The sequence below is a fragment of the Pleurodeles waltl genome, chromosome 7 (genome assembly GCF_031143425.1).
Source record: "Pleurodeles waltl isolate 20211129_DDA chromosome 7, aPleWal1.hap1.20221129, whole genome shotgun sequence".
Taxonomy (NCBI): domain Eukaryota; kingdom Metazoa; phylum Chordata; class Amphibia; order Caudata; family Salamandridae; genus Pleurodeles; species Pleurodeles waltl.
In genome coordinates this window covers 1,076,452,841-1,076,480,751 of record NC_090446.1, presented here as the reverse complement: position 1 = coordinate 1,076,480,751, position 27,911 = coordinate 1,076,452,841, and the positions used below count along the sequence as shown (strand labels likewise).

The following is a 27,911-nucleotide window of genomic DNA, read 5'->3' as shown; positions in this document are numbered from 1 at the left end:
AACATCTTTGCTACAGCACTGTACATTGCTGCCACCACTGGACTCCACCTGCACCGCTGGTGAGTCTAGAACCTTCAGACTGCGCTCTAGAGCGAGTCTTTCTCTGGCAAAGGCCCTCTCTGCCTCTTCCATTCTCTCCTGTACTAAGGCCTTCTCTACCTCAGCCCTTCTCTCCTCAACAGCTAGGCGCGCTAACTGCAACTTCAGGTCCCTCTCTTCCCGCCTATCTCTTAGCTCATCAGGCGTCAAGGAATGAGAGGTAGCCCTGCTTCTTACACTGGACCCAGCAAGGGACTCCCTATCACTGGGGCCTTCCCTGTCAACTGGCGTCCCCAACCGGTCATTCTCACCCTCCTGATCAGTCTCTCTACCACTCTCTAGGGATGAGGTCTGGGAGCCCTCCCATTGAGAACCCTCGCTACACTCAGGATCCTCTGGGTACCCCCTACGCACACTCCCTCCCTGGGTAAATGTCACAAACCTTTCAAAGAAATTCAGAGATCTCCTGAGGTCCCCTTCTACAGGCAGCCCTCTCTCTCTACAGAACCCCTCTAATTCCCCCTGCGTGTAAAACGGCAGGTCCTCTAAATCAAAGGTAAGCCCCATCTTGAAAAGGTACAATTAACTCAACTGTGACAATCACAATACCCAAGCGTGAGAACTGAAAACAGGAAAAATGACCAAAGAGAGAAAGTTAAGAGAAGCCAAACGTGATGGTCTAAACGCAATCCTTGTAGTGAAATAATGAGTCACAATGGTATTGTGCAAGCGCAAGTCCTATCCTCACCGCTGACTTCCAATGTTAGAAATGGGGTTTCTGGTTGGCTAGGGTATGCACCTCAGCCAGGCAGAACTTACCCACTCTAGTCAGGGCAAGGGAGTTACACGTCCAAGATAACACCTGCTCACACCCTTGGTAGCTTGGCACGAGCAGTCAGGCTTAACCCGGAGGCAATGCGTAAAGCGTTTGCACAACACACACATACATGTGACGCAATATCCCCACCACAAAGGAAACACAACACCAGATTATATGAAAATATACTGTATTGTACACAACGTAATTATTAGACCAACATCACATAACAGTACTATCCTGCTACCTTAGCAGTTGTCAGAACGTTATACATTAGTTACTCTGCAAACTAGCAGTAGTCACACATAACACACAGGTTACTCAATATTCTGCAACATAAGCAGTAGTCAGGAAACACGTTATCACATTAGCACACTTGTCACAAGAATATCATACAACGCCCTTAGTAGGAACATTAGAAAATCTATGGCAAGTTAAGCAAACATACTAGCAAGTCATGCCCATAAAAGGAACATGTGCACACATATGTAAAAGCATCAAAATACAGGTAGGCAATACATCATAATTAATAAAGTCTGTAGCAAGAACTTCCATTATGGGTATATTGGCCCTTTTAAAAGTACCTGGGAATGATGAAGCAGGCACCTTCCGTGCCTGAAACGACTAACGGGGCCCCCGGCGCTCTTCTGCGCAAAACGGGGGCCTCCCTAGACTTGGCAGATAGAGAGGGGCGGCACGCACCCTCTCTGATTCCTTGCCGGGCCCCTTCTGGGACCCGGGATCATTGGGGGGCCCCCCGGGCCTCCACCGGCCCTCTCCAGGGGGGGCCCAAGTCAGGGAAATCCTTGCAGGTGGAGGGGGGCACCTCGCGCTCCCCCCTCTCAGAAACGCGGGCCCCTCCGGGGACCCGCTAACCCCTGGGGTCTCCCTGGACCTCCGTGGGTCCTGCCACCATGGGAGACCCCGAAGTGGACTAATCCTGGCTCGCGAGGGGGCCAACACGAGCGCTGGGGCCAGGGCGAGCCTCCAGTGAGGCTGCCGCCCGGCGCTGGATAGCAAGAGAGTCCTCCGGGACCCCTGCGTGTGAGGCGTCCTCCTCTCCCTCGACGTCGCGGCCCAAGGTGGGGCCTGCTGGTGCCCCGGGGGCGCTCCAAAAAGCGCGCGTCCCCCGGGGGCACGATAGGAGCGTGCTAGCTCCTTCCTTTGCTTCAGAGAGTGCCCCGGGGGCACTAGAGACAGCGCGAACCTCGCGCTCGGAGGCAGATGCTCTGCCCGGGCTGCGGCGGTGTTTAATCCCAGAAAAGGCGCCGTAAAGAGCGCAAAGACACATTGAGGCTCCCGGGCTGCGGCGGTGATTTCCCTGGGCAAAAGAAAGGCGCTTTTCAAAGCGCTGAGACACCTCAGCAGCCCCGGTTGCGGCGGTGATCCTTTTCAAGCGCTTTTCACAGCGCTAGGGCAATTATGCAGCCTGGGCTGCGGCGGTGATCTTCTTTTAGCAAAAGAAAAGCGCTTTCAAAGCGCAATGGCACATCAGCAGCCTCAGCCATTAAAAGAATGCCTTGTTCCTGGTTAAATCATTCTGCGCAAAGGTTTGAGGGATGTTGCAGGGGTCAGGGGCCACAGCACCCTGCCCCTGGGAACAACTAAACAAGAAGGAGCACAGGGCTGGTGGGCCCAGCTACAGGCCAGCACAAGGGGTGCAGATGGTGGCAGTTCCTCCTAGTGACCAGGCAGGTCACAGGTCAGCACAGCAGCAGCAGTCCATGGCGGTTTCCTGGTGAGTCCATTCATCAGCGTTCTGTGTCCAGTTTCAAGTTCCAAGAATGTTCAAATTGTGGGGAAAATTCCCCTGTACTTATAGTCAGTTCTTACAGTGTTTTACAATGGTAGGGAGAGGAGGTTCCAGCCAGTTACAACTGGTTCTGGGAGTGCCCCCTCTCTCCTTTCAGCACAGGCTCCAAACATCAGTGGGGGGTTAACGACCCTATTGTGTGAGGCCAGGGCACAGTCTTTACAAATGCAGGTGTGCCCCGCCTCTCCCTTCTCTCAGCCCAGGAAGACTATTCAGTATGCAGATGCACCTCGGTGACACCTCCACCCTCCCTGTGTACAGGCTGTCTGAAAAGTATGCACAAAGCCCCAACTGTCACTCTGCCCAGACGTGGATTGGAGTCAAGCTGCAAAACACCAGAATTATAAGCACAGATAAATGCGCACTTTCTAGAAGTGGCATTTCTGTGATAGTAATAAAAAATACACCCACACCAGTAAGCAGTATTTATTATCACCATCACAACCATACCAAACACGCCTACGCTACCCCTCATAAATCAGACAATACCCCTTACACATAAGGCAGGGCATTTCTAATGCAATCCTATAAGAAGGCAGCACTCACAGCAGTGAGACACCAAGTTAGGCTGTTTGTCACTACTAGGACAGGCCATGCAATATGGCACATGTCCTGCCTTTCTACATACATGGCACCCTGCCCATAGGGCTAGCTAGGGAGTACTTTAGGGGTGACTTCCATGTAGTAAAAGGGGAGTTCTGGGCCTGGCAAGTAAATTTAGATGCCAGGTCCCTGTGGCAGAAAACTGTGCACACAGGCCCTGCGCTAGCAGGCCTGAGACAGGTTTGAAAGTCTACTTCAGTGGGTGGCGCAAAAAGAGCTGCAGGCCCACTAGTAGTATTTAATTTACAGGCCCTGGGTATAGAGATACCACTGTACAAGGGACTTATAGGTAAATTAAATATGCCAATTAGGTATAAGCCAATCATACCAACTTTAGATGGGAGAACACCTGCACTTTAGCACTGGTCAGCAGTGATAAAGTGCTCAGAGTCCTAGAGCCAACAGCGAGAGGTCAGAAAAACCAGGAGGAAGGAGGCAAAAAGACTAGGGATGACCATGCGTATGGCAAAAAGTCCAACACAACCCCCTACCAGCCAAAAGCCAGGGGAGAACAATCAATACCTTGATGTACTTCCCTGATTGGGGCGATAGAACAAGGACCCAGGCCCACAACAGCAGGGGCATGTTCCAGTTCTACGCCTTCCTGACTCCACTGGGATCTCTCTCTCAATGCGTCCCAGGCAGCCTAGACCAACCCACGGGGATTCTCTAGCTGCCAATGGCCAGAACCAGGCCCCAGGCCATTTAGGAGCCTCTGGTCTCTGAAACCATAATGAGTGGGGGGCGGTAGCCCCTGGTGCAAAGCAACCTGTCTCCACTCCATTTCCGATCAGTTCAGGGGCTCTACCCTGCCACTGATCCACCAACCTAGGGTCCGCACCCATAGGTTCTACAGGGGCTAGAGGCGAGGCTCTCCTCCCTCTACCCCTCCTTCTAGGATCCCGCCCTCCTCTCCTAGGAGGGGTATCACCAGAATCCACACTTGCCAGGGTGCTGGGTACAGCAGCCCTGCACAACTTTCTCGCCAGCCCAGGATCACTACCTGGCGACTGACCACCCAACCTAGGGAAGACACCCTTGGGTTGCACCGGGGTCCGGGGCAGGCTTCCCCCTCCCTGAACCCCACTTCCAGAGTCCTGCGTCTCCCCACCTCGGGAGAAGCCACCAGAAGTTTCACACCGGGGTGAGCACACTAACCGCCCCCCCAACCAGATCAGAGTTTACCCCCTGAACCTGTCTATCTAGTCCAGGGACGACACCCTTAGACTGGACCATTGCCCAGCGAACCAGGACTTCCTTGGGAGCACACCTACCCCCTACCAGATCAGAGCTTACCCCCTGAATCTGGCAATCCAACCCAGAGTCACTACCCTGCGGTTGAACCACTGCCTGGCGCACCAGGACTTCCTTGGGAGCACACGTACTTCCCATCAGGTCAGAGTTTACCCCCTGAACCTGATCATCCAACCCAGAGTCACCACCCTTCGGTTGAATCCTTGCCTGGCGCACCAGGACTTCCTGGGGGGCACACCTACCCCCCACCAGGGAAACAATTTCCCCAAGGGCCACACAAGAGTCTGGCTGGCGCAGGTCTCCTGACCTCTGCCCAGCGGACAGAGTCTGGATTCCCCCCAGCCCAGAAATGGTCTCACCAAGGTCATTCCTGGGGGGCTCTGCTCTCAGAGCTGACCCCTGACCCTCCAGGTTCTCCACTGGGGCCCGCAGCCCCCTCTCAACCCTATGCCTGGATTTCCGCCTCCTCCGCTGTAGAGCGAGACTACCAGACACCAGGACCGGCGGAACGCTATCACCAGCCACCCGCTTAAGTCCTAATGACAAAATGGGATCCTTCTGAACAGCTGGCCCTACGGCACAGGTTAGGCTCACCTCCTGGTGTTCACTCATGGAACCTTCAGGGGCCTGGGACGGGATCTCGGGCACCTTGGGCCTCAGCCCAGCCCCATTCCCTCTCCTCGGAGACGGGACATAGGGTCCCTCACCCATCCCAGTCCACTGGGACCTACCTGGGACACTCCATTCCTTTCCCACCACACCTTGTTGGGAAACACCTAGACCACTCTCATTAGGAACACCCCCTAATGCCACACCAGACCCTCTGGTACGCAACCAGAAGTCTGCCTCCTTTGCGAGCTCCCTGGGGTCAGAGAGCTCACACACTGACAAGTGTTGGCGTAACTCTGAAAAACAACAACGAAACAGGTGCTCTCTGAGAATCAGATTAAACAACCCTTCAAAATTGTTTACTGTGCTACCCTTCACCCATCCATCTAGTGCAATGCAGCAATCCTCCACAAACTCCTCCCAAGACTGGTGGGACAGTTTCTTACCACCCCTAAACCTTTTTCTGTATTCCTCAGGGGAAAAACCATACTTCACAATCAGTGCGTTCTTCACAGCGGAGTACCCCTCCCTGTCACTCTCTTCTAGAGTCAGTAGGGCATCCCTCCCCTCCTCAGGAATAAAACTCCCTAGGCCAGTTCCCCAATCCTTTTCAGGGATCCTGCGCTCTACCAGAGCCTTCTCATATTCCGTTAACCACTGATGTATGTCACCCCCCTCTTGGAACCTAGGTACCAGATCTATGGGTATGTGAGGAACATCTTTGCTACAGCACTGTACATTGCTGCCACCACTGGACTCCACCTGCAGCGCTGGTGAGTCTAGAACCTTCAGACTGCGCTCTAGAGCGAGTCTTTCTCTGGCAAAGGCCCTCTCTGCCTCTGCCATTCTCTCCTGTACTAAGGCCTTCTCTACCTCAGCCCTTCTCTCCTCAACAGCTAGGCGCGCTAACTGCAACTTCAGGTCCCTCTCTTCCCGCCTATCTCTTAGCTCATCAGGCGTCAAGGAATGAGAGGTAGCCCTGCTTCTTACACTGGACCCAGCAAGGGACTCCCTATCACTGGGGCCTTCCCTGTCAACTGGTGTCCCCAACCGGTCATTCTCACCCTCCTGATCAGTCTCTCTACCACTCTCTAGGGATGAGGTCTGGGAGCCCTCCCATTGGGAACCCTCGCTACACTCAGGATCCTCTGGGTACCCCCTACGCACACTCCCTCCCTGGGTAAATGTCACAAACCTTTCAAAGAAATTCAGAGATCTCCTGAGGTCCCCTTCTACAGGCAGCCCTCTCTCTCTACAGAACCCCTCTAATTCCCCCTGCGTGTAAAACGGCAGGTCCTCTAAATCAAAGGTAAGCCCCATCTTGAAAAGGTACAATTAACTCAACTGTGACAATCACAATACCCAAGCGTGAGAACTGAAAACAGGAAAAATGACCAAAGAGAGAAAGTTAAGAGAAGCCAAACGTGATGGTCTAAACGCAATCCTTGTAGTGAAATAATGAGTCACAATGGTATTGTGCAAGCGCAAGTCCTATCCTCACCGCTGACTTCCAATGTTAGAAATGGGGTTTCTGGTTGGCTAGGGTATGCACCTCAGCTAGGCAGAACTTACCCACTCTAGTCAGGGCAAGGGAGTTACACGTCCAAGATAACCCCTGCTCACCCCCTTGGTAGCTTGGCACGAGCAGTCAGGCTTAACCCTGAGGCAATGCGTAAAGCGTTTGCACAACACACACATACATGTGACGCAATATCCCCACCACAAAGGAAACACAACACCAGATTATATGAAAATATACTGTATTGTACACAACGTAATTATTAGACCAACATCACATAACAGTACTATCCTGCTACCTTAGCAGTTGTCAGAACGTTATACATTAGTTACTCTGCAAACTAGCAGTAGTCACACATAACACACAGGTTACTCAATATTCTGCAACATAAGCAGTAGTCAGGAAACACGTTATCACATTAGCACACTTGTCACAAGAATATCATACAACGCCCTTAGTAGGAACATTAGAAAATCTATGGCAAGTTAAGCAAACATACTAGCAAGTCATGCCCATAAAAGGAACATGTGCACACATATGTAAAAGCATCAAAATACAGGTAGGCAATACATCATAATTAATAAAGTCTGTAGCAAGAACTTCCATTATGGGTATATTGGCCCTTTTAAAAGTACCTGGGAATGATGAAGCAGGCACCTTCCGTGCCTGAAACGACTAACGGGGCCCCCGGCGCTCTTCTGCGCAAAACGGGGGCCTCCCTAGACTTGGCAGATAGAGAGGGGCGGCACGCACCCTCTCTGATTCCTTGCCGGGCCCCTTCTGGGACCCGGGATCATTGGGGGGCCCCCCGGGCCTCCACCGGCCCTCTCCAGGGGGGGCCCAAGTCAGGGAAATCCTTGCAGGTGGAGGGGGGCGCCTCGCGCTCCCCCCTCTCAGAAACACGGGCCCCTCCGGGGACCCGCTAACCCCTGGGGTCTCCCTGGACCTCCGTGGGTCCTGCCACCATGGGAGACCCCGAAGTGGACTAATCCTGGCCCGCGAGGGGGCCAACACGAGCGCTGGGGCCAGGGCGAGCCTCCAGTGAGGCTGCCGCCCGGCGCTGGATAGCAGGAGAGTCCTCCGGGACCCCTGCGTGTGAGGGAGAGGCGTCCTCCTCTCCCTCGACGTCGCGGCCCAAGGTGGGGCCTGCTGGTGCCCCGGGGGCGCTCCAAAAAGCGCGCGTCCCCCGGGGGCATGATAGGAGCGTGCTAGCTCCTTCCTTTGCTTCAGAGAGTGCCCCGGGGGCACTAGAGACAGCGCGAACCTCGCGCACGGAGGCAGATGCTCTGCCCGGGCTGCGGTGGTGTTTAATCCCAGAAAAGGCGCCGTAAAGAGCGCAAAGACACATTGAGGCTCCCGGGCTGCGGCGGTGATTTCCCTGGGCAAAAGAAAGGCGCTTTTCAAAGCGCTGAGACACCTCAGCAGCCCCGGTTGTGGCGGTGATCCTTTTCAAGCGCTTTTCACAGCGCTAGGGCAATTATGCAGCCTGGGCTGCGGCGGTGATCTTCTTTTAGCAAAAGAAAAGCGCTTTCAAAGCGCAATGGCACATCAGCAGCCTCAGCCATTAAAAGAATGCCTTGTTCCTGGTTAAATCATTCTGCGCAAAGGTTTGAGGGATGTTGCAGGGGTCAGGGGCCACAGCACCCTGCCCCTGGGAACAACTAAACAAGAAGGAGCACAGGGCTGGTGGGCCCAGCTACAGGCCAGCACAAGGGGTGCAGATGGTGGCAGTTCCTCCTAGTGACCAGGCAGGTCACAGGTCAGCACAGCAGCAGCAGTCCATGGCGGTTTCCTGGTGAGTCCATTCATCAGCGTTCTGTGTCCAGTTTCAAGTTCCAAGAATGTTCAAATTGTGGGGAAAATTCTCCTGTACTTATAGTCAGTTCTTACAGTGTTTTACAATGGTAGGGAGAGGAGGTTCCAGCCAGTTACAACTGGTTCTGGGAGTGCCCCCTCTCTCCTTTCAGCACAGGCTCCAAACATCAGTGGGGGGTTAACGACCCTATTGTGTGAGGCCAGGGCACAGTCTTTACAAATGCAGGTGTGCCCCGCCTCTCCCTTCTCTCAGCCCAGGAAGACTATTCAGTATGCAGATGCACCTCAGTGACACCTCCACCCTCCCTGTGTACAGGCTGTCTGAAAAGTATGCACAAAGCCCCAACTGTCACTCTGCCCAGACGTGGATTGGAGTCAAGCTGCAAAACACCAGAATTATAAGCACAGATAAATGTGCACTTTCTAGAAGTGGCATTTCTGTGATAGTAATAAAAAATACACCCACACCAGTAAGCAGTATTTATTATCACCATCACAACCATACCAAACACGCCTATGCTACCCCTCATAAATCAGACAATACCCCTTACACATAAGGCAGGGCATTTCTAATGCAATCCTATGAGAAGGCAGCACTCACAGCAGTGAGACACCAAGTTAGGCTGTTTGTCACTACTAGGACAGGCCATGCAATATGGCACATGTCCTGCCTTTCTACATACATGGCACCCTGCCCATAGGGCTAGCTAGGGCGTACTTTAGGGGTGACTTCCATGTAGTAAAAGGGGAGTTCTGGGCCTGGCAAGTAAATTTAGATGCCAGGTCCCTGTGGCAGAAAACTGCGCACACAGGCCCTGCGCTAGCAGGCCTGAGACAGGTTTGAAAGTCTACTTCAGTGGGTGGCGCAAAAAGCGCTGCAGGCCCACTAGTAGTATTTAATTTACAGGCCCTGAGTATAGAGATACCACTGTACAAGGGACTTATAGGTAAATTAAATATGCCAATTAGGTATAAGCCAATCATACCAACTTTAGATGGGAGAGCACCTGCACTGTAGCACTGGTCAGTAGTGATAAAGTGCTCAGAGTCCTAGAGCCAACAGCGAGAGGTCAGAAAAACCAGGAGGAAGGAGGCAAAAAGACTAGGGATGACCATGCGTATGGCCAAAAGTCCAACAGTGCCAGGAACTGAATGGACACCACAGGGCAGAGTAGGGGTCTCTCCAGAGACTCCAGGTGCTAGCAGAGAGAAGTCTTTGCTGCCCTTGAGACTTCAAACAACAGGAGGTAAGCTCTAAATCAAGCCCTTGGAGATATCTTCTCAAGATGGAAGAAACACAAAGTCCAGTCTTTGCCCTCATAATCTGGCAGAAGCAGCAACTGCAGGATAGCTCTGCAAAGCACAGTCACAAGCAGGGCAGCTCTTCTTTCTCAGCTCTTCTCCAGGCAAAGGTTCCTCTTGTTTCCAGATTGGTTCTTTAGTCTGTGGTTTTGGGTGCCCTTCTTATACACAATTTTTCCTTTGAAGTAGGCCTACTTCAAAGTAAAGTCTCTTTTGAATTTTAAATCCTGCCTTGCCCAGGCCAGGCCCCAGACACTCACCGGGGGTTAGAGACTGCATTGTGTGAGGGCAGGCACAGCCCTTTCAGGTGTGAGTGACCACTCCTCCCCTCCCTCCTAGCGCAGATAGCTCATAGGGAAATGCAGACTACACCCCTGCTCCCTTTGTGTCACTGTCTAGTGTGAGGTGCAACCAGCCCAACTGTCAAACTGACCGAGACAGGGAATCCACAAGCAGACAGAGTCAAAGAAGTGGTTTGAGCTAGAAAATAGTCATTTTCTAAAAGTGGCATTTTCAAACACACAACCTTAAAATCAACTTTACTAAAAGATGTATTTTTAAACTGTGAGCTCAGAGACCCCAAACTCCACATGTCCATCCGCTCCCAAAGGGACACATAACTATGGCCCTCATTACAGCCCTGGCGGTAAAGTCCGCTGACCGCCGTGCCGATGGCCGCCAACATACCATGTCCACTGCGGAAATCCGCTATGGGTATTATGACCCACACTCAGAAATCCTCCACAATACAGACACCCACAAAGTCTGCCACACCAAAGGTCAGTGATAAATTGGCGGTACCAAAACCCACACCGTTACGCCAACAGGAATATGCCCACACTATCACGACCCACAAAATACATACACACTTACAAAACACCACCACAATGGACAATTCAAAATACACACACCTGATACAAATAGACACAACACACCCACACACCCAATCCAATATAAACAAACATTCACATTACCCACAACCCCTTACAATGAAAAAGTTTGAAGAAGCAGAGAGAGAAAAGCAAAGACAACACCAGCATCCAGAGGCACACAACACCATCACTCATACACCATCCACACGCAAAACACCACATACCCCAAAACGTCACCCCACACATCACCTCACACATCACTCACACCACATCATCGCACCTCAAAGACACTCCAGGTTTTCTGAGGAGGAGCTCAGGGTCATGGTGGACGAAATCATCCAAGCAGAGCCACAGCTATTCGCATCACAGGTGTAGCAGACCTCCATTGCTAAGAAGATGGAGCTATGGCGGAGAATTGTCGACAGAGTCAACGCAGTGTGACAGCACCCCAGAACACGGGATGACATCAGGAAGAGGTGGAACGACCTACTGGGGGAAGGTATATTCTGTGGTATCCAGACACCAGGTAGCCATACAGAGGACTGGTAGTAGACCCCACCACCTCCTCCCCCACAACTAACCTCATTGTCCACAGGCTCCACAGCTGCCACAATACCATCATCAGGCCCATCCTCCTGCAGAAAAGGCAGTTGGCGTCACAAAGCCAGGTTGTGTAACATGCAGCATGCCACGATTATCTGGCACACCTTCGGTGAGTAGTATAGGGAGCCACCTGTTAGATGGAGGCACCGGAATCTGGCCTTCAGGAGGCCGAAAGTCTGCTCAACAATACGCCTAGTTCGCCCATGTGCCTCATTGTAGCATTCCTCTGCCCTTGTCCTGGCATTCCTCATTGGGGTCAGTAGCCACGAGAGGCTGGGGTAACAAGCGTCACCTACAAATGTCGAGGGAAATCTGTTAGAGACACACTAATACTTAGGGACTACACCATACCCAGATACCTATTCATACTGTGTGGGGGACCTTGGGCTCACCTATTAGCCACACACAGTGCCTCTGGAATTGGCCCATCACATAAGGGATGCTGCTATTCCTCAAAATGTAAGCGCCATGAACAGAGCCAGGATACTTGGCATTCACATGGGAGATGTACTGGTCCGCCAAACACACCATCTGCACATTCATAGAATGATAGCTTTTGCGATTTCTGTACACCTGTTCATTTCTGCGGGTGGGGACAAATGCCACATGGTTCCATCAACGGCACCGATTATGTTGGGGATATGTCCCAGGGCATAGAAGCCAGCTTTCACTGTGGGCAAATCCTCCACCTGGGGGAATACGATGTAGCTGCGCATGTGTTTCTGCAGGGCAGATAACACTCTGGTCAACACGTTGGAGAACATTGGCTGAGACATCCCTGATGCCATCGCCACTGTAGTTTGAAAGGAGCCACTTGCCAGGAAACGGAGCACTGACAGGACCTGCACTTCAAGGAGTATTCCTGTGGGATGGCGGATAGCTGACATCAGCTCAAGCTCCAATTGGGCACACAGTGCAAGTCTGTAGGTGGTAATGATGTGTCTGTCTTCCATTGTCGACAGGTCCACAAGGGGTCTGTAAACCAGAGGATGAAGCCATCTCATCATCTGCCCCAGCGGATGTGCCCTATGGAGGAGAATGGTGAGCAGAGGGTCTTGTACCACATAGGTTGCACAAGTGTTTTTGCTGTAATGTGAGTAAATCCGTGTGTGGCATTGTCTGTCCGTATTTCTGGCCAAATGTGCTGTGACGCAGTTAGGTGCCATGCCATGTACCGCCCTGAAATGACGGCTGCCTGACCTGTAAGGAGGGACAAGGGGAAATGAGGTAACTGCGCTGGCGTTGCGCTGCATCGCGTTAGGTGGTCGAAGATTGTCACGCAATTCAGCATTTGTTATCATTGAGCCCTATGGGTTCCAGGAGCCAACGATGATGTACGCCGCGGTGACAGTACGCACTGCTGCGGAAGTGACCGCCATTATCTACCTGTTCACTCACTTGATACCTGACCTTCAACAGGAGAGGACCTACACTGCAAGTGCTGCTGTGACCTGTGTCTGGAAGCAACAATGGCTCGAGTGGGAGGAGTTGGAGAGACTAGTGGATGGAGTCCTCCCCAAGTACACGCTGCTCTACGGTCCTCCAGTCAAACAGGTGAGTACACTGTGAGTATGATGCGTGGGCCATGAATGTAAGGAGTGGTGTAGATGGAAGATACACGTGGGGGTGGGGGCTGAGGCCTGCATGTGAGGATGGTGAGTGTATGTGTGTCAGGGCATGGGTGGGAACTGGTGGGCAATGAGTATGATGAACCGGACGGGAGAGTAATTTCCTTTCATCCTATACCTTTCCTCAAGGTCAGTGCCCACCAGAAAAAGGGTATTTGGCGTGCCATCGCCAAGGAAGTGCGGACCCTGGGTGTCTATCATAGATGGAGCACCCAGTGCCGCAAGAGATGGGAGGACCTGTGCCGCTGGAGCAAGAAGATGGCAGAGGCTTAGCTGGGGATGGCCTCCCAACTTGGAAGGGGTGCCCATCACACCATGACCCCCCTGATGTTCCAGAGCCAGCCGGTGGCATATCTGGAGTTGGATGGGAGCTTGAGGGCATCACAGCAGCCACAAGGGGGTGAGTACAGTCTCATTCAGCTGACTCTGCACACTTTACGAGGTGTCTGGGTGGGGGATGTGGGCTATGGGTTCCCCTAGACCAGGGCGAACTTGGTAGGGTAGGTCCCTTGTTAGGCAGGCTCTGAGGCACTCCAATCCCAATAGTGGTAGTGGGTGTCTACAACTAGTCAGGCTCCTGTGGGTTCCAGTTGTGCAGCAAATGGTGTTAGGCATAGTCCCCCATGGGCAGGTGATTTTGCTACTAGCTGCTAGTGCATGGCCTAGTGAATAGGGCTGCTCCCTGTGTGTTGTGTCTGCCAATGGTAGTGGTGTTGCTGGCATTGACCATGTGTCTCCTCTGTCTTTCCCCCCTTCTTGTTTTGTCACCCTGTCCTTGTGTGTATTAGCATCATCTGGCAGAGGAGCAGAGGTACCGGAGATGGAGGAAGCTGCATCCCACATGACCCAGGAGGGTGAATCCACCGATGGTGAGGGCACCAATGGGATGGAGGGCAAGGGGAGCTCCACGATGGGGACAGGAGGGGACACCAGTGACAGCGACTCCTCCTCTGATGGGAGCTCCCTTGCGGTGGCGGGCACCTCTGTGGCCACCGCAACAACAGGTACAGCCTCCACTCGCCTACCAGCACTGCCCTCCCAGCAGCCCCTCAGCGTGTTTCCCGTGTCCGCTCATCCAGGAGGGTGGGCATCTCCTTCACCCCAGGCACCTCAGGCCCTGCCCCAGTCAGCCCTGCTGCCCTCAGTGAGGAGGCTATTGACCTCCTGAGATCCTTCACTGTTGGGCAGTCAACCATTTTGAATGCCACCCAGGGTGTCGCAAGGCATTTGCAGGAAACAAATGCATACCTGGAGGGCATTCATTCTGGCGTGGTGGCCCAACAGAGAGCATTTCAGGCTCTGGCGTCAGCACTGATGGCAGCCATTGTCCCTGTGTCCAGCCTCCCCCTCCAACTTCCACTACTCGACCCAATCGCCTCTACCTTAGCCTATCCCAAACACACCATCAGACCAGCATGCACACACATCAACACACAAAAGTGGCTCAGGCAAATATAAGCACCACACATCCCACAGGCACTCACACAAGCACCATACCCATGCAGACACACCAACATCTACTGTGTCCCCCTCCTCCACGTCCTCCACCTCCATCCCTGTCTCATCTCCACTCACACCTGCATGCACTACATAATCAGCCACTACCTCCATCACCAGCACGCCCATCACTATACACCGCTCACGTGCAATCATCACCCCAACTACCATTCACACCTCCCCTGTGTCCTTTCCCAGTGTGGCTGTGAGCCCTCCTCCCAAAGTACTCAAATGCAGGCACACACCCACTCAACAGCCATCCACCTCACAACAGCCTCCAGCCCATGCAACTTCACCCAAACTCAGCAGACGTGCACCTCCTACAACCACTACCTCTTCCTCCACTCCCAAGCCCCTCCATCTTCCCGTCCCAGTGTGTCCAAAACAATTTACCTAGCTAACCTGGAGCTCTTCCTTACACCTCCCCCCGTCCTTGTCCTAGGGTCAGGATGTCTAGATCCCAGCCCAGCACCTCAGCCATAAAATCTGCATCCATTGTGGTCCCTGCTACTCCAGTATGGTCAAAGGGGGCATCCGTCAGAGCTGCCAGTGTGCCACCAATGGAAAAGAAGGACCACCCTATTCCACCACCGGCAAAGCTCAAAAAGGGACCGGCTTCAAGCAGGGGACAGTCACACCACCCACCCAGCAAGGCCTCACACAGAGTGGACAGTGCCAAGGTCCCTAGAGTGGCTGTAAAGATGGGGAAGGGTCGGGTCACAAGCCAAGGGGCACATCACCTCTGAGCATGATTTCACCTGGGGGCAGGCTGGTGACCACCAAATCATCAGGGATGCGACCTGCAGCATCCTCCTCAAGGATCAGCCATCCGAGGCTGCCGGAGACGGTATGGTGTCTCCATCCTCCCCAACAGTCACTTGCAGCACGGCCTGCACTGGCAGCATCTCCGCCGCAGCCACTGCCGCCTGCACCACCATCAGCACCGCCACATGCATAGCCGATACCACTCTGTCGGACGTCAACCCCATCCCTGGTGTGCAGCCGCCAGAGTCTGCAGGTGACGTCCTGGACCCTGGACACGCCACTTAAGACACCACCTCCAGCACTGACAGGAACCAGCAATTGGCAGCCTAAGTTCCGCAGGATGGAGTGTGGGTCTGCCTCCATGGAGTATCATGCTACCTGTTCCGGGTACATTGCGTGGCTGCAACACACAGGTGAGACGAAGCCAACATGCCACACCCCAGGAGCAGCATCAGTGGGCAAAAAGCCCCCTCCAGAACCAGTGTAGAAAAGTATCCACTAACCCAGTCCTTGGCAGGATGAAGCACTCTGGGTACAAAGTCCCCTCCAGAACCAGTGGAGGAAAGCATCCACTAACCCAGTCCTTGGCAGGATGAAGCATTCTGGGCACAAAGCCCCCTCTAGAACCAGTGGAAGATGCCACCCACTTGAGAGACTGTGGCTTTGCACTCCCCAGGACCAAGCAGTGGGCAAACCACCCACTTGAGAGACTGTGGCTTTGCACTTACCAGGACCAAGCAGTGGGCAAACCACCCACTTGAGAGACTTGAGAGACTGTGGCTTTGCACTCCCCAGGACCAAACAGTGGGCAAACCACCCACTTGAGAGACTGTGGCTTTGAACTCCCCAGGACCAAGCAGTGGGCAGTGAACCCACTTGAGAGACTTGAGAGACTGTGACTTTGCACTCCCCAGGACCAAGCAGTAGGCAAACCACCGACTTGAGAGACTTGAGAGACTGTGGCTTTGTACTCCCCAGGACCAAGCAGTGGGCAGTCCACCCACTTGAGAGACTTGAGAGACAGTGGCTTGGCACTCCCCAGGACCAATAAGCGGGCAAACCACCCACATGAGAGACTTGAGAGACTGTGGCTTTGCCCTCCCCAGGACCAAGCAGTGGGCAAACCACCCACTTGAGAGACTTGAGAGACTGTGGCTTTGCACTCCCCTGGACCAAGCAGTGGGAAAACCACCCACTTGAGAGACTTGAGAGACTGTGGCTTTCCACTCCTCAGGACCGAGCAGTGGGCATGGAGCCCCCTCGAGGAGCAGTGGCGTCATACCATCATCCAGCTGAGGTGCCCCCCTTCCCCCTGAGGTGCCTGTTTTTTCCCCCAAGTGATGCCCCTGCAGTGTTCTCTCTGTTTTGAGGCAGGTGTCATGTGTGGGCTTCGCCCATGCTTTTTGGGACCACTGGTCCACGGACATTTAATGGAACAGTGTACAGACTTGTGTACTTGCTGTAAATATTTGTGTATTCTGATTATTTACTGTTCTCTTGATTGTTCGAATATTACACTAGTTAAACTCATTTTGTTTGGTCCTTGCATTCTTCCAGGGGGTGACGGGGTGTATCTGTGATGTTATTGGATATGTGTGTGTGGGTGTGTATTATTAGGGGTGGGAGGTGAGGGTGTTGCGTTTTGCCTTTGTGTGCCACTCTCTTTTCCCTTCTTCCTTCCTCTGTGTGCTAGGTGCAGTAATCACTGTGGTTGTTGGTGCCTTCTTTCCACTTCGTGGTGTATTAAGATATACAGCAACATGGACAGGACCTGTAGTTCGGGATCCAGGGCGTCCTGGTTCTTCGTCGAGTGTCGTGAGGTGAGTGCTTTCCCTTCCAAATACTGCTTGTGCCATGCTTTTGATGGCATTGGTACCGCCCCGGAAAAGCTGGCAGATTGGTGCCTTGTAATAGTGTGGGTGGTACATTGTGTTCCGCCTGTCTGTTGGCCGTGACCGCCGCGGTGTTTGTTGCTACCGCCTTGGCGGTCGGAGTGTTAAAATGGCTGTCTGTATTGGGGGTTTCCGCCATTGTCGTAATTCCATTTTTTTTACCACCGGCCTGTTAGCGGTATTACCACCGCTTTATCACACACCGCCAGGGTTGTAATGAGGGCCTATATGTCCTACATTAACCATACACTGCACCCTGCCCTTGGGGCTACCTAGGGCCTACCTTAGGGGTGTCTGACGTGTAAGAAAAGGGTAGGTTGTAGTCGAATTTACAGTTAAAACTGTACACACAGACACTGCAATGGCAGGTCTGAGACATGATTACAGAGCTACTTAAGTGGGTGGCACAACTAGTGCTGCAGGCCCACTAGTAGCATTTAATTTACAGGCCCTGGCACCTCTAGTGCACTTTACTATGGACTTACTAGTAAATCAAATATGCCAATCATGGATAAGCCAGTTACATACACATTTTGTAAAGGGGCACTTGCACTTTAGCACTGGTCAGCAGTGGTAAAGTGCCCAGAGTAACAAAAACAGTAAAATCAGAGTCCAGCAAACATCAACAACCTGGGGAACAGAGGCAAAAAGTTAAGGGAGACCACGCCAAGGATTAAAAGTCTAACACCATCCTTTTTGTGTTTTTACTCTTTCCAGAACACATGAGCTAGAACAATTAAATTTGAGTAATTCCTTTACCATTCATTTTTCCTATGATATGCAAAATTAATGTAACCAATCAACACTAGTCTCTCACTTTTTCCAGACATACCTGGCTTACATACCACAGTAATACAACAGCCCCAAGGAAGATGTTGCTGAACACTGATCCCTTTGAGATCGAAAAACGTAGGCCTTATAAAAGAATATTTTGTGCCATTTCTGTGGACTAATTAACGTTGATAGCATGATTAACGGACACTGCGAGAGTACTTCTGTATTGGATTATATCAAATGTTTTTTTCTCCTAAGATCTGAATGTACTAAGGTGTATGTGCCTTTAACAAAGAAATGATATGCTTTCTTTAAAATGTCAGGTATTAATTGATACTATTTAGGTAAAAGATAACAATCAGGACATTTAACTCTGTTTTTGGTTTTATTACCATTTCCAGAAGTATGTTTTCCTTATATGCATGTTTATTTGATTTAAACGTATACAACTAATTTGATATTCTTGTGTAACTATGCATGATATCAGCAGTCCCACTCATTGACCCAGAGCCCGTTTGACAGATGGTCTCCCTGGTCATATATTTTCAATGACAGAACCAGCTGAGAAATCAAAGCACTTATGTGGTAAATGAGGTTAATTCTCTGACAAATATTAATAAACAAGAAAGTCAGTGGTCTTGCTTTCGAGACCTACTGGCTTTGCCTATGGTTTTAGCCATCCAGCACAGTGAGGCTAATAAACAGAAAAAAAAGCCTATGTGGCCACCTGCATCATTTTCTTGGTGTATACACCAAGCATGCACATGCCTACAAAAAGCTTCAAGCATTTTTTGTTTTCTTTTTGTTATTAATCCTTGTTGGATCTGCAAACAAAAACGGTGATGTGAGTGGGTGGTGGGGCAAGAGTGCAGGTTGGGAAGAACACAGGTGGGATAAGCAACACAGAGAGCAGAATTGTGGAGGGCAGGGATGTAACAGGAAGACATGGGCAGCAACATAGAAGGTGGACTGCAGCAACGCCCCTCACCTTCTGGGAGATGTAGTCAACCAAAGTCTACACAGGACAAAAGTAGACTATAGCTCATATCTGGGTGCCAAGTTCAACCACAGAAATAAGTGTGATGAAGCAAAACGCCAATGGAATGCAGTGGCCAGAATTGCTTTCCAGGTTAGCTATTGACTGTCCGTAGTCAATTTTTCACAAACAGCTGTGCTGTCAGGCAGGCTTCAACCTAAACAGACTCTAGTAAATAACATCAGACCGTTATGAGGGTAAACTGTTAGGCTTTCTCTGCTCACACTTTATCACAATTATCTTGAAACAGCAATAATACCTAGTTAGCTACCACCAACCATTGATGTTTGAGATTCTCATGAATGTCTACTGATGCTTTTAAGTTGTCGCTCACCATCTACCCCCTAATGCCAGCTAGTTGAGTGCACGCATTGTGTCACCTGCAAGGGATACTGCAAGGATACAGTGTGCCCTGGCTGGCTGGAGGCCCTGCAGATTGGCTGGCATTGGCTTCAAGCCTTCACTAGAGCCAACACACTGGCAACCCAGTGGGAACGTCTGAATGTGGCAGACGGTATGCCGCTGGTTTGAGGCCTGTTCTTGATCACTACTGCCGTGGGCTGGCGGTAAGCCCACCAAGTTCATAATGGTTCCAAAAGTCTAGTACTGATCATTGTGGATGGGTTGAGATATGGTGTGTTTTGAGCATACCATTCATCGCATTTTTGGATTTGTGTTTGCTAAACCATAACAAACCTTTACCTGTATTTGTAATGCTATTTTTTGAGTTTTTTATTGATGCTTTTATATAGACATGAACTCTTCCAGTGGATTTAGTTGCAATGTACTCATTATGTGCTGTGTTTGGTCTACTGCCTTCAACCATACACAGCAGGGGTTGGCTGCAGGGCCTGGCCTTCATTCGTGGCCAGCACTGAACCATCATGGGCAGTTAAACCCCAATGCATGTGGCCGGAAGTCGAGTTTAGTCACTGGGACTGACCTTCTGCCAGGCCCAACAACACCTGTCCACGCACTCCATCAGGGCCTTCATCCTACCATAGCCATGATTGTTTACATTTTCTTTTTAGTAAAAATGACAATTATTGTGAGGATTGTGATTTCGGGAAAATAGTGAGTGCTTCTAAATAGAAAATGGGGGCAACATAATTGTGAGTTTTAGAAAAATCATTGATTTTATAGTGGAACATGTGCACTGTTTTTTTCCATGCCTCTGATACTCGCTCAGCACTTCACTGGGGCCAGACATCTCTCCTAGTGGCTTCAATCACTGTGGATTTTTTCCCACACATTAATACCACCAATTTCAAGTTGGCAGAAAAATAGTTTTAATCTCCTTTGTCACTTTCCTCAAAAAATTAAAATTTGATTGACAGAAACTGAAATTTTATAAATCATGATGTAACTAGCCAAGGTATACAAAAGGGGTAACTCTTTCAGTTCCAGTGAGCACAGTTTGCATACATAAACATCTACAATACTGCTGAACAGATTACACCGACCAAAATGAAGTACACTTTCTACTTTTAGTCCAAGTTTGGCATAAATTAGTTCAGCAGTGATAACATTTAAAAACACACCTGTTATGACCCACCCACTTTAACTTTTTTTCCCCTGGACGTTAATTGTATACGAGAGAGTGTCATATTGTGTGGTGATAAATTTGTGTTAATAAAATTCATAGGTTACATATATATACGTGTATATATTTATTTATATATATATCTATATCTCTCTCTCTCTATATATCTATATATATATATATAGATATATAGATATAGATTTAGATATATATAGAAATATATATAGATATATATTCAATGAAAAGTGTTCTTGTGTAGTTGAAGCGATGCACTCTGCTATCGGTGCTGGCAACCAGGGATAGACCGATGTCCCTTGCTTATTTACTTCCAAAGATGACCAAAATCACTGCTGCGCTACAGTTCACACAAATCCAAGTAATTTATTGATTGAGAGCAAACCACCAACGTGTTTTGATTGTGATCAAGACTCACAGGAGTCAAAACCCATTGGTGGTTTGCTCTCAGGGACAGGCGAAAGCCATATGACCATGCTAGGCAGATGAGAGGGGCAGTGGCAGCTCAACAGAACACTCAGAGTAGATAGGAGGAGCAGTGGCAGGTCTATGGAATATGGTGGGCAAAACGAAGGGAGCAAGGACATTCACACAGACATCGAAGGGCAAGGGAAGGAGGCAGTAGGCTAAGCACAGGGTCTAAGCAGGAGAGCAATGATGGGGCATTGAATTGGGCACTGAAGGCAGGAGAAGGAGGCAGAGACATCAAGCTAAATGGAGGGCAGTAACATCACATCGACAAGCAGGGCAGGAGGGGGTCTGGTGCATGGATTTGGATAACTGAGGGTAGGGAGGAGGTAGCTGGGGCAGCAAGCTAAGTGTTCAGAGCCAGCTAGGCAAGAAGGGCAGTGGCAGAGCAATTGGCACAGAGGGCTGTAATGAGCATGACCTTGGACAATGGATGGCAAGAAGGAGTGGAGGCAGTAGCAGCATGCTTGGGTGGGGGCAGCACAATTCCAGGCAAGGCCCTGCACCCAAATAGCCCCCACCGTACATTGTGATGGGCATCTTACTTAACGTTAAAAATTTAGAAATGCACTGTAAAAAACAAAGGTTACACGGGCGTTATAGTTAGGTTCCGATTTTACCCGCCAAAACAATAGAAATTCAGCAATTATAGTTACAGTTATTTCATGTAAATATAAATCATGCCCTGGTGTAACTATGACTCGTGCCTTTGCCATGCACTGCTAATCATCCCAGACATTACATCACTCATGACATCTTATATAACATCATTGATAATATCATTGTAACATTTGCAGTACAATTATTAATGAGAAAACTGTGCATGGTGGGGGCACGAGTTACAGTATAACTCTAACTATAACAGCTGAATGTTTATGGTTGTGTGCGTGTAAAATCTAAACCTAACTATAGTGTTCCTGTAACCTTTGGATTTTTTGTGAATTTCAAGGGATTTATTTATTCTATTTCCTAACTATAATGCCCCTTTAACCTTTGTCCTTTTCAGTGACTACTGTATATCGAGATACATACAGCCTACAGCCTGCTTCTACCAAATTGTGCCTTTAAATAGAAGCAGTCAGTTGAGGCCCTCCATGAATAATCCAATTGGAGCAGTTGAAGGACGAAGCCATAAAGGCAATAGTTAGTCAATTTACATAAGCCATCTTGCCGCACTTCAATAAATTGTGTCAGTGACATTACCTGCTATTAAACCAAGAGCACCTAAAAAGCCCTATTAGCAGTCAACCATTCTTCTGCAGCTAACCTATTCTTGCAGGAAAATGAGATCTGGAAGGACCAGGGGAGCCCTGTGTCCAGGCAAGAAGATGAAAATAAAGAGAACAAGAATGCTAGATCCAACCATTGTGGCATGTACAGGGAGAGAAGGGAAAACAGAAACAGTGACCAAAAACAGAATTTAACAACAGGGAGGGACACAAGTTGCAGAAGCAGTCAAAAGGTGATGGGTATAGGATAACATACATTTTAAATAAGAAAAACTCTGATCAAGCAATTCCTACGGATGATAAAGAGAGTTCAGCAGGATCCCAATAGGGGATTAGCTCAGATTTAGAAGATCAAGTGCTGGCCAAGGATAAGAGGACTTTCCTACCCAGCTCAAGTACAAGCCCCATTATAGCGCAGGCACAAGTGAACAATACCTGTGAATCATCTTTAGTATCACTCCTGAACCTCTCTGCCATTGAGAGGGATCAAGTACATGCCTTCCACATGAGGATAGCCCCAGGGGAAGGGAGCCACAAGATTATTTACTAATTGACTTTGAGGAATTTGCCTTAGTTGCTCCCACAGCACAAAGTGAAGAGGCATATACAGCAAAGAATACTTTACCCTCCTTGTCAACAGGGAAAGAAGTGAAGTTGGATAACACCACGGTCAGTCTGAGTCCGTTTCTGATTCAAAGCATATGTCCAAATGAGAGATGTATGTATGAGGACAATTTTCCCATAAGCCCAATCAAGCTGGTGCTCTCTCACGTACATATTAAAGTATAAGCAACAGGTAGCAGGGCAATACATCTGCTGAAGGCAACTCAGGAGACAGAGGTTAAGACCTCAAGTCTGAACCTGGTTGCAGGTAAAGGGCCCCGTGAGGCCCTGGCCAGCACTTGGATATTCATCCATGCAAAACAAGAAAAAAGAAAAGATGACAACTCTGATTGCCCTAATATAGTCACTGCAAAAATTATTTCAGCATGCAAATTTCTTATTTTCAGGGGATTTGAACAAAAACCTCAACGAGAAGATGGCCATCAAAGTAATTCCAATAATATGATAAAGTTCAGAAACAGCTGGAGGAATCCAGACTAATCTTTTTGAATGGAAACACAAAAGAGGATTTTGCGGCAGCAGCAAGATTGTTGTGTGGACGAATTCGATCAACATTTGACTACACACTAATAAGTGAAGACAATGCTTCTTGGTGAATTCCTTTCAAACTTTCCTATGCCCAGAAAGTGATCATCTCCCCCAAATTCTCAATTCTCAGCTTTCCCAAGACAAGAACAGTAAATTATTTAGTTTTCAAACCAGTATCTTACAATTTTGAAAAGGCTAAAATGGAGCGTGATGGGCTTGGATCAGATAATGATGGTTGTTCACCTCTATGCAGGAAAGCAAGCTGTGCCCAATAATGAAGCTGCCTCCTATGAAGAGGCTTGAACAAACCTCATTACGACTCTTCTGACAAAATTTTCACCCAAAGAAAATATGAAACAGGGCATATGGGAAGAGAACACTGGTACACCACTGAGGAGCGGTAAATAAAGAAACAAATAGCCAAAGAAACAAGAAGACTAGGGATGCAAAGAGCGGGAAAATATAGAAAAATCACAGCTGAAAACAATAAGGCTAATATGCCATAAAGAATGTTGGAAGGCAAAAAAATCGGCATCCAGAGGAAATATGGAATAAGCTCCCACAGTTTAGCAAACAACCGAAGAGCAAAGACTTTTGGGGCATGATCAATAGGCTGGTTAAGGGGTAAGCACACCACCAAAATGCAGGGATCTCAGAGGAAGCCTGGAAAGCGTGCATCAGAGAAATGTATGCCCAGCCTGTTAATCTTCTGAAGAATACAAGCCAAAAAAATCAGAAGGCACCATGGTTAGAAGCCAGTGGGAGTGTCCAGGAATCAAACCAAAAAGGCCTACGGTCACCTACGGAGTCAGGAAACGTCAGACTGCCGAATCTGACTGACCCAAACAATTAGAGATGATCATAAAGAAATTGAAGTCAGAAAGAGTGTCAGGTCTGAACAGAATTCCCAATGCACTATTCAAGTATGATGTGGACTTCTGGGCCAAGTACCTAACTCCTCTTTTAAAATTTTAAACAAATTTACCAGAAGACTGTTACACCAGCTTCATAGAAAGGTAACATATGTCATCCAATTTATAAGAAAGGAAGTCTCTCTTCTCAATGTAATTACAAGTTAATAGTTTTGATCAATGTGGAAGCTAAACTGTATTCATGCTGCATCCTTCAAGACTTGCAAGCCTGGGCTAATGGAAAAAAAGTCATTCCTAGTATGTAAAAGTGGTTTAGGCAGAGCATGGGAACAATAACAAATATATTGGCCATTACAATCTTGACTGAAAATGCTATACGATGCAAAACTCGCCTATTTGCATGATTCATTGACCTCAAATCTGCCTTTGATCGTGTACCATGCAAGCAACTTTGCGCCAAACGGGCAGAATGGGTAATCCCAGGCAAAATGCTAAATGTGATCGTAGCACTGTATAGTGAGACTTGAGCATAGGTCAAACTAGGAGACGGCAGCAGAGTCACCACAAGAATTCACACTATGAAAAGCTTGAAACAGGGGTGCATTCTAGCACTGTGCTTCTTCAATTTATATTTAGCCGACCTAAACAACCATTTGAGACAAGAGGACAGTCATCCACCTATCCTGGCAGCAGAACAAATAGCGTGCTTGCATTAGAAGAATGAGACGTCCAGGACTCATGGGACAGTAACATTGTAAGAGCAGCCTTTAGTCAAATAACAAATGTTTCTGTAAAACATCAGTCACTTCTACAAGATAAGAATTCATTTGCAACATGGCAGCACACCTGGACAGTGTTTAACTATTATAGCAGACTGAAGCCACAGGCGTATACTGTATATCCACCAATTTCTCTCCCACTCTAAAAAGATTTTTTATGCTATACTGATTTGGATACTGTAATACAAAATACCTCATCCCAACATAGAAGGGCAGACCGACATATCCACATTGTTGGTTGTGTGGATACAATAACAGAGTCGATTTCTTACATCCTATGTATGTGCCCAACAGTTTTGGAGGCCAGAAAGAATTTACTTACACTACTATTTCGGAAACTCCACATTCGCACTTGTAGGCAAGCGGTCATCACATGGCTGTGCAGAGATTTGACCCCCCTGGCTTGTCAAGTATCTTAACTTGTAAACATGGTGATGAAACTCTTGAGCAACATCGAGGCTGACTAAGGTCTAACAACGTGCCTCATATAAGCTCACCTTTTGCAGACTCTTCATAACGTTAAAGTGCCACAGTATCCAAATTGTACATGTAAATTTGTGAATCAGTGTCCGGCAGTTCCTCTTGTGTAGTCAGCAGAAGGGATTAAGTGTGACTCTTAGCTGAATGGTAGCCATAATAGCTGCATGAACTGTTACTCTCATTTGATTTGATAATGACTATGCAGTTGGAGCCAATTATCCTGGTTAAACACCTCGACATCTGTGACAATGTTTCAGTTATGTATTAACTAGTAGGGCCAATGTCGTACAGAGACTGTGGCAGACTAGGGACGCAAACATGTTTTATATAACACACTTTTGCAGATTTTGCTTAATGTTAAAGCACTTAAGAGTTCGGATAGTATTGTTAAAGTTTTTTGTATTATTAATGGCAGTCCCTTAGGTGCACACAGTTGAGGGGGTAAACTGTTAGGCTTAGTTGAAGGCAGATGGGACATCTGCATGAATTGTTCTTATATCAGATTTGATTAAACGTTAATGCACTTTAGAGCTGATCCACCTCGGCGGAACAGCAGGGGATTTGTTAAATGACTACATACTTTGGAACTGAGAAACTGGGGTGAAATACCTGGCCACTTGTGGCAAGGATTTAAGCTAAGTATCGGGTCGTAGGGCTTTACAGTTCTTTCTTTAGGTTTAACTGATATAATCACATCAAGGTTCTGGCTTTTATCTATATGCAATCGTTTTTAATAACTAAGAAATACATGTGAAACTTGAATAGAATAGTTTAGCGATACATAGATATATGTGTGTGTGTGTAAAATACAATATTTGACAGGGATCCATGAACTATAGGAAATATTTTATGATTCCCTATACAATATGAATTTCATCATTATAATGATGCGCTTAAACATCTCGACAGAGCTTTGCCAGTGTCGGACTACTAGGACTATGTGGCATGGAGGACCAAATTATATGAAATGTTTATGTAAATTAAGTGTCAAAAATGCAAATTATGGGGCACATTCTGTGATGGTATTATTTTCATCCATTTGAGGTTGACATAATAGGTTTTGTGAAATCTTCCAATTGTGCAAATGCAGAAAGTCCAGTTTTATGCACTAAACATCACTGCCACACACTCGTATAAACCCACTGGGCCTCACCACTGGTAATTTATTCATGTAAGGTAAACAAAACCTAAACATTCTTACTCTTATCAGTGGCCATTATATTACATGGTTACTCATTATGGGCCTGATTCTAACTTTGGAGGACGGTGTTAAACCGTCCCAAAAGTGGCGGATATACCACCTACCGTATTACGAGTTCCATAGGATATAATGGACTCGTAATACGGTAGGTGGTATATCCGCCACTTTTGGGACGGTTTAACACCGTCCTCCAAAGTTAGAATCAGGCCCTATGTCTTCTATATATCTATCTAAGAAAATGTGTTAATATTTGGGAAGGAGGTGAGCCCATCACAAGCAATAAGTCCACCACCTTCCTACTACTAGGAACAGTTGTAGCGCTTAACTCTCTCAAGGTATCAAGGCAGAGCAACTCAACGCCTAATCAGATGTGGTGTGGGCTCTTACCCCAGTCCACTGGCACACAACACGAAACACTTAATAGATCATTGTCCAGTTGGTACTTTCATTTATTAAGAGGAAAATTACTTTATTATGCTCACACAACTCTTTACTATGCATTAATTTACAAATATATGGATGATGTGGGGGACACCTATTTTGCAGTTCACATTCCTAGGGAGGCACTATAACTTTATAAAATATATCTGTGTACTCACAGACACAAGAAAACTTTGGAAGTCCAATTGTAAAAGTACTTCTAGTGGTGTTCTGTAATTATACATACTAACATATAATGTCTCCATAGGAATGCATTGTTTGGATTAGCGTATTCCATCATAGATTGTATTGGGTCTGTTTTCTCGTACCACTTTCGAGAAAAAAAGAAAAAAAAACAGCTCATGGATTTATTTCAGATTCTCGTTCATCACACTGTTTCAATGCACGTGGGTCACGGTTTTATTTACATTTGGAGTTCGCCCCGAATTGTCCGACGCTATAGTACATTTTATCGGTAGAAGATTCTCTATGCGTGTACCAAACATATAGATAGTGAATGTAAGTGGAAACCACAACCCGCTGTGCAGTTAAAAAGAAAAGAATCTCGTGCTGTGTTCACAATACTTAGATAAAAACCGTGCTTTCATTACTGAGTTTGCTTTTTTTCTTGTCTTGTGTCCTAGGAGCCCCAGAGGCGCCGACCAATGTCTGTCTCATGGTTACAAGCAACACATCACTCACTGTCAGCTTCCAGGAGCCTCTCAGTCTCAACTCGGCTGTCGTGACTAAATATAAAGGTAATGTTCTTGGCACCGCACTGTTTCGAGAGATTTGCGTTGAGTGTCGGATTTAATTACATTGAATTGGTCTTGCTGGATACAGATTCCCTTAAACCTGTTATCAGGGCTCTTCGCTGCTGCCATGCGGTTTTATACACGTAAAACGGTTGACAG

General features: G+C 48.4%; 1 protein-coding gene across 1 annotated transcript in view; it reads left to right on the top strand.

Moving 5' to 3' along the window:
• ANKFN1 (ankyrin repeat and fibronectin type III domain containing 1) overlaps positions 1-27,911 on the top strand; it is a 1,012,473-nt gene that overhangs the window by 223,756 nt on the left and 760,806 nt on the right. The window contains exon 4 of the mRNA XM_069202026.1: positions 27,642-27,755. Within this exon, the coding sequence (XP_069058127.1) occupies positions 27,642-27,755 (114 nt within the window). The remainder of the gene's footprint in view (positions 1-27,641; positions 27,756-27,911) is intronic.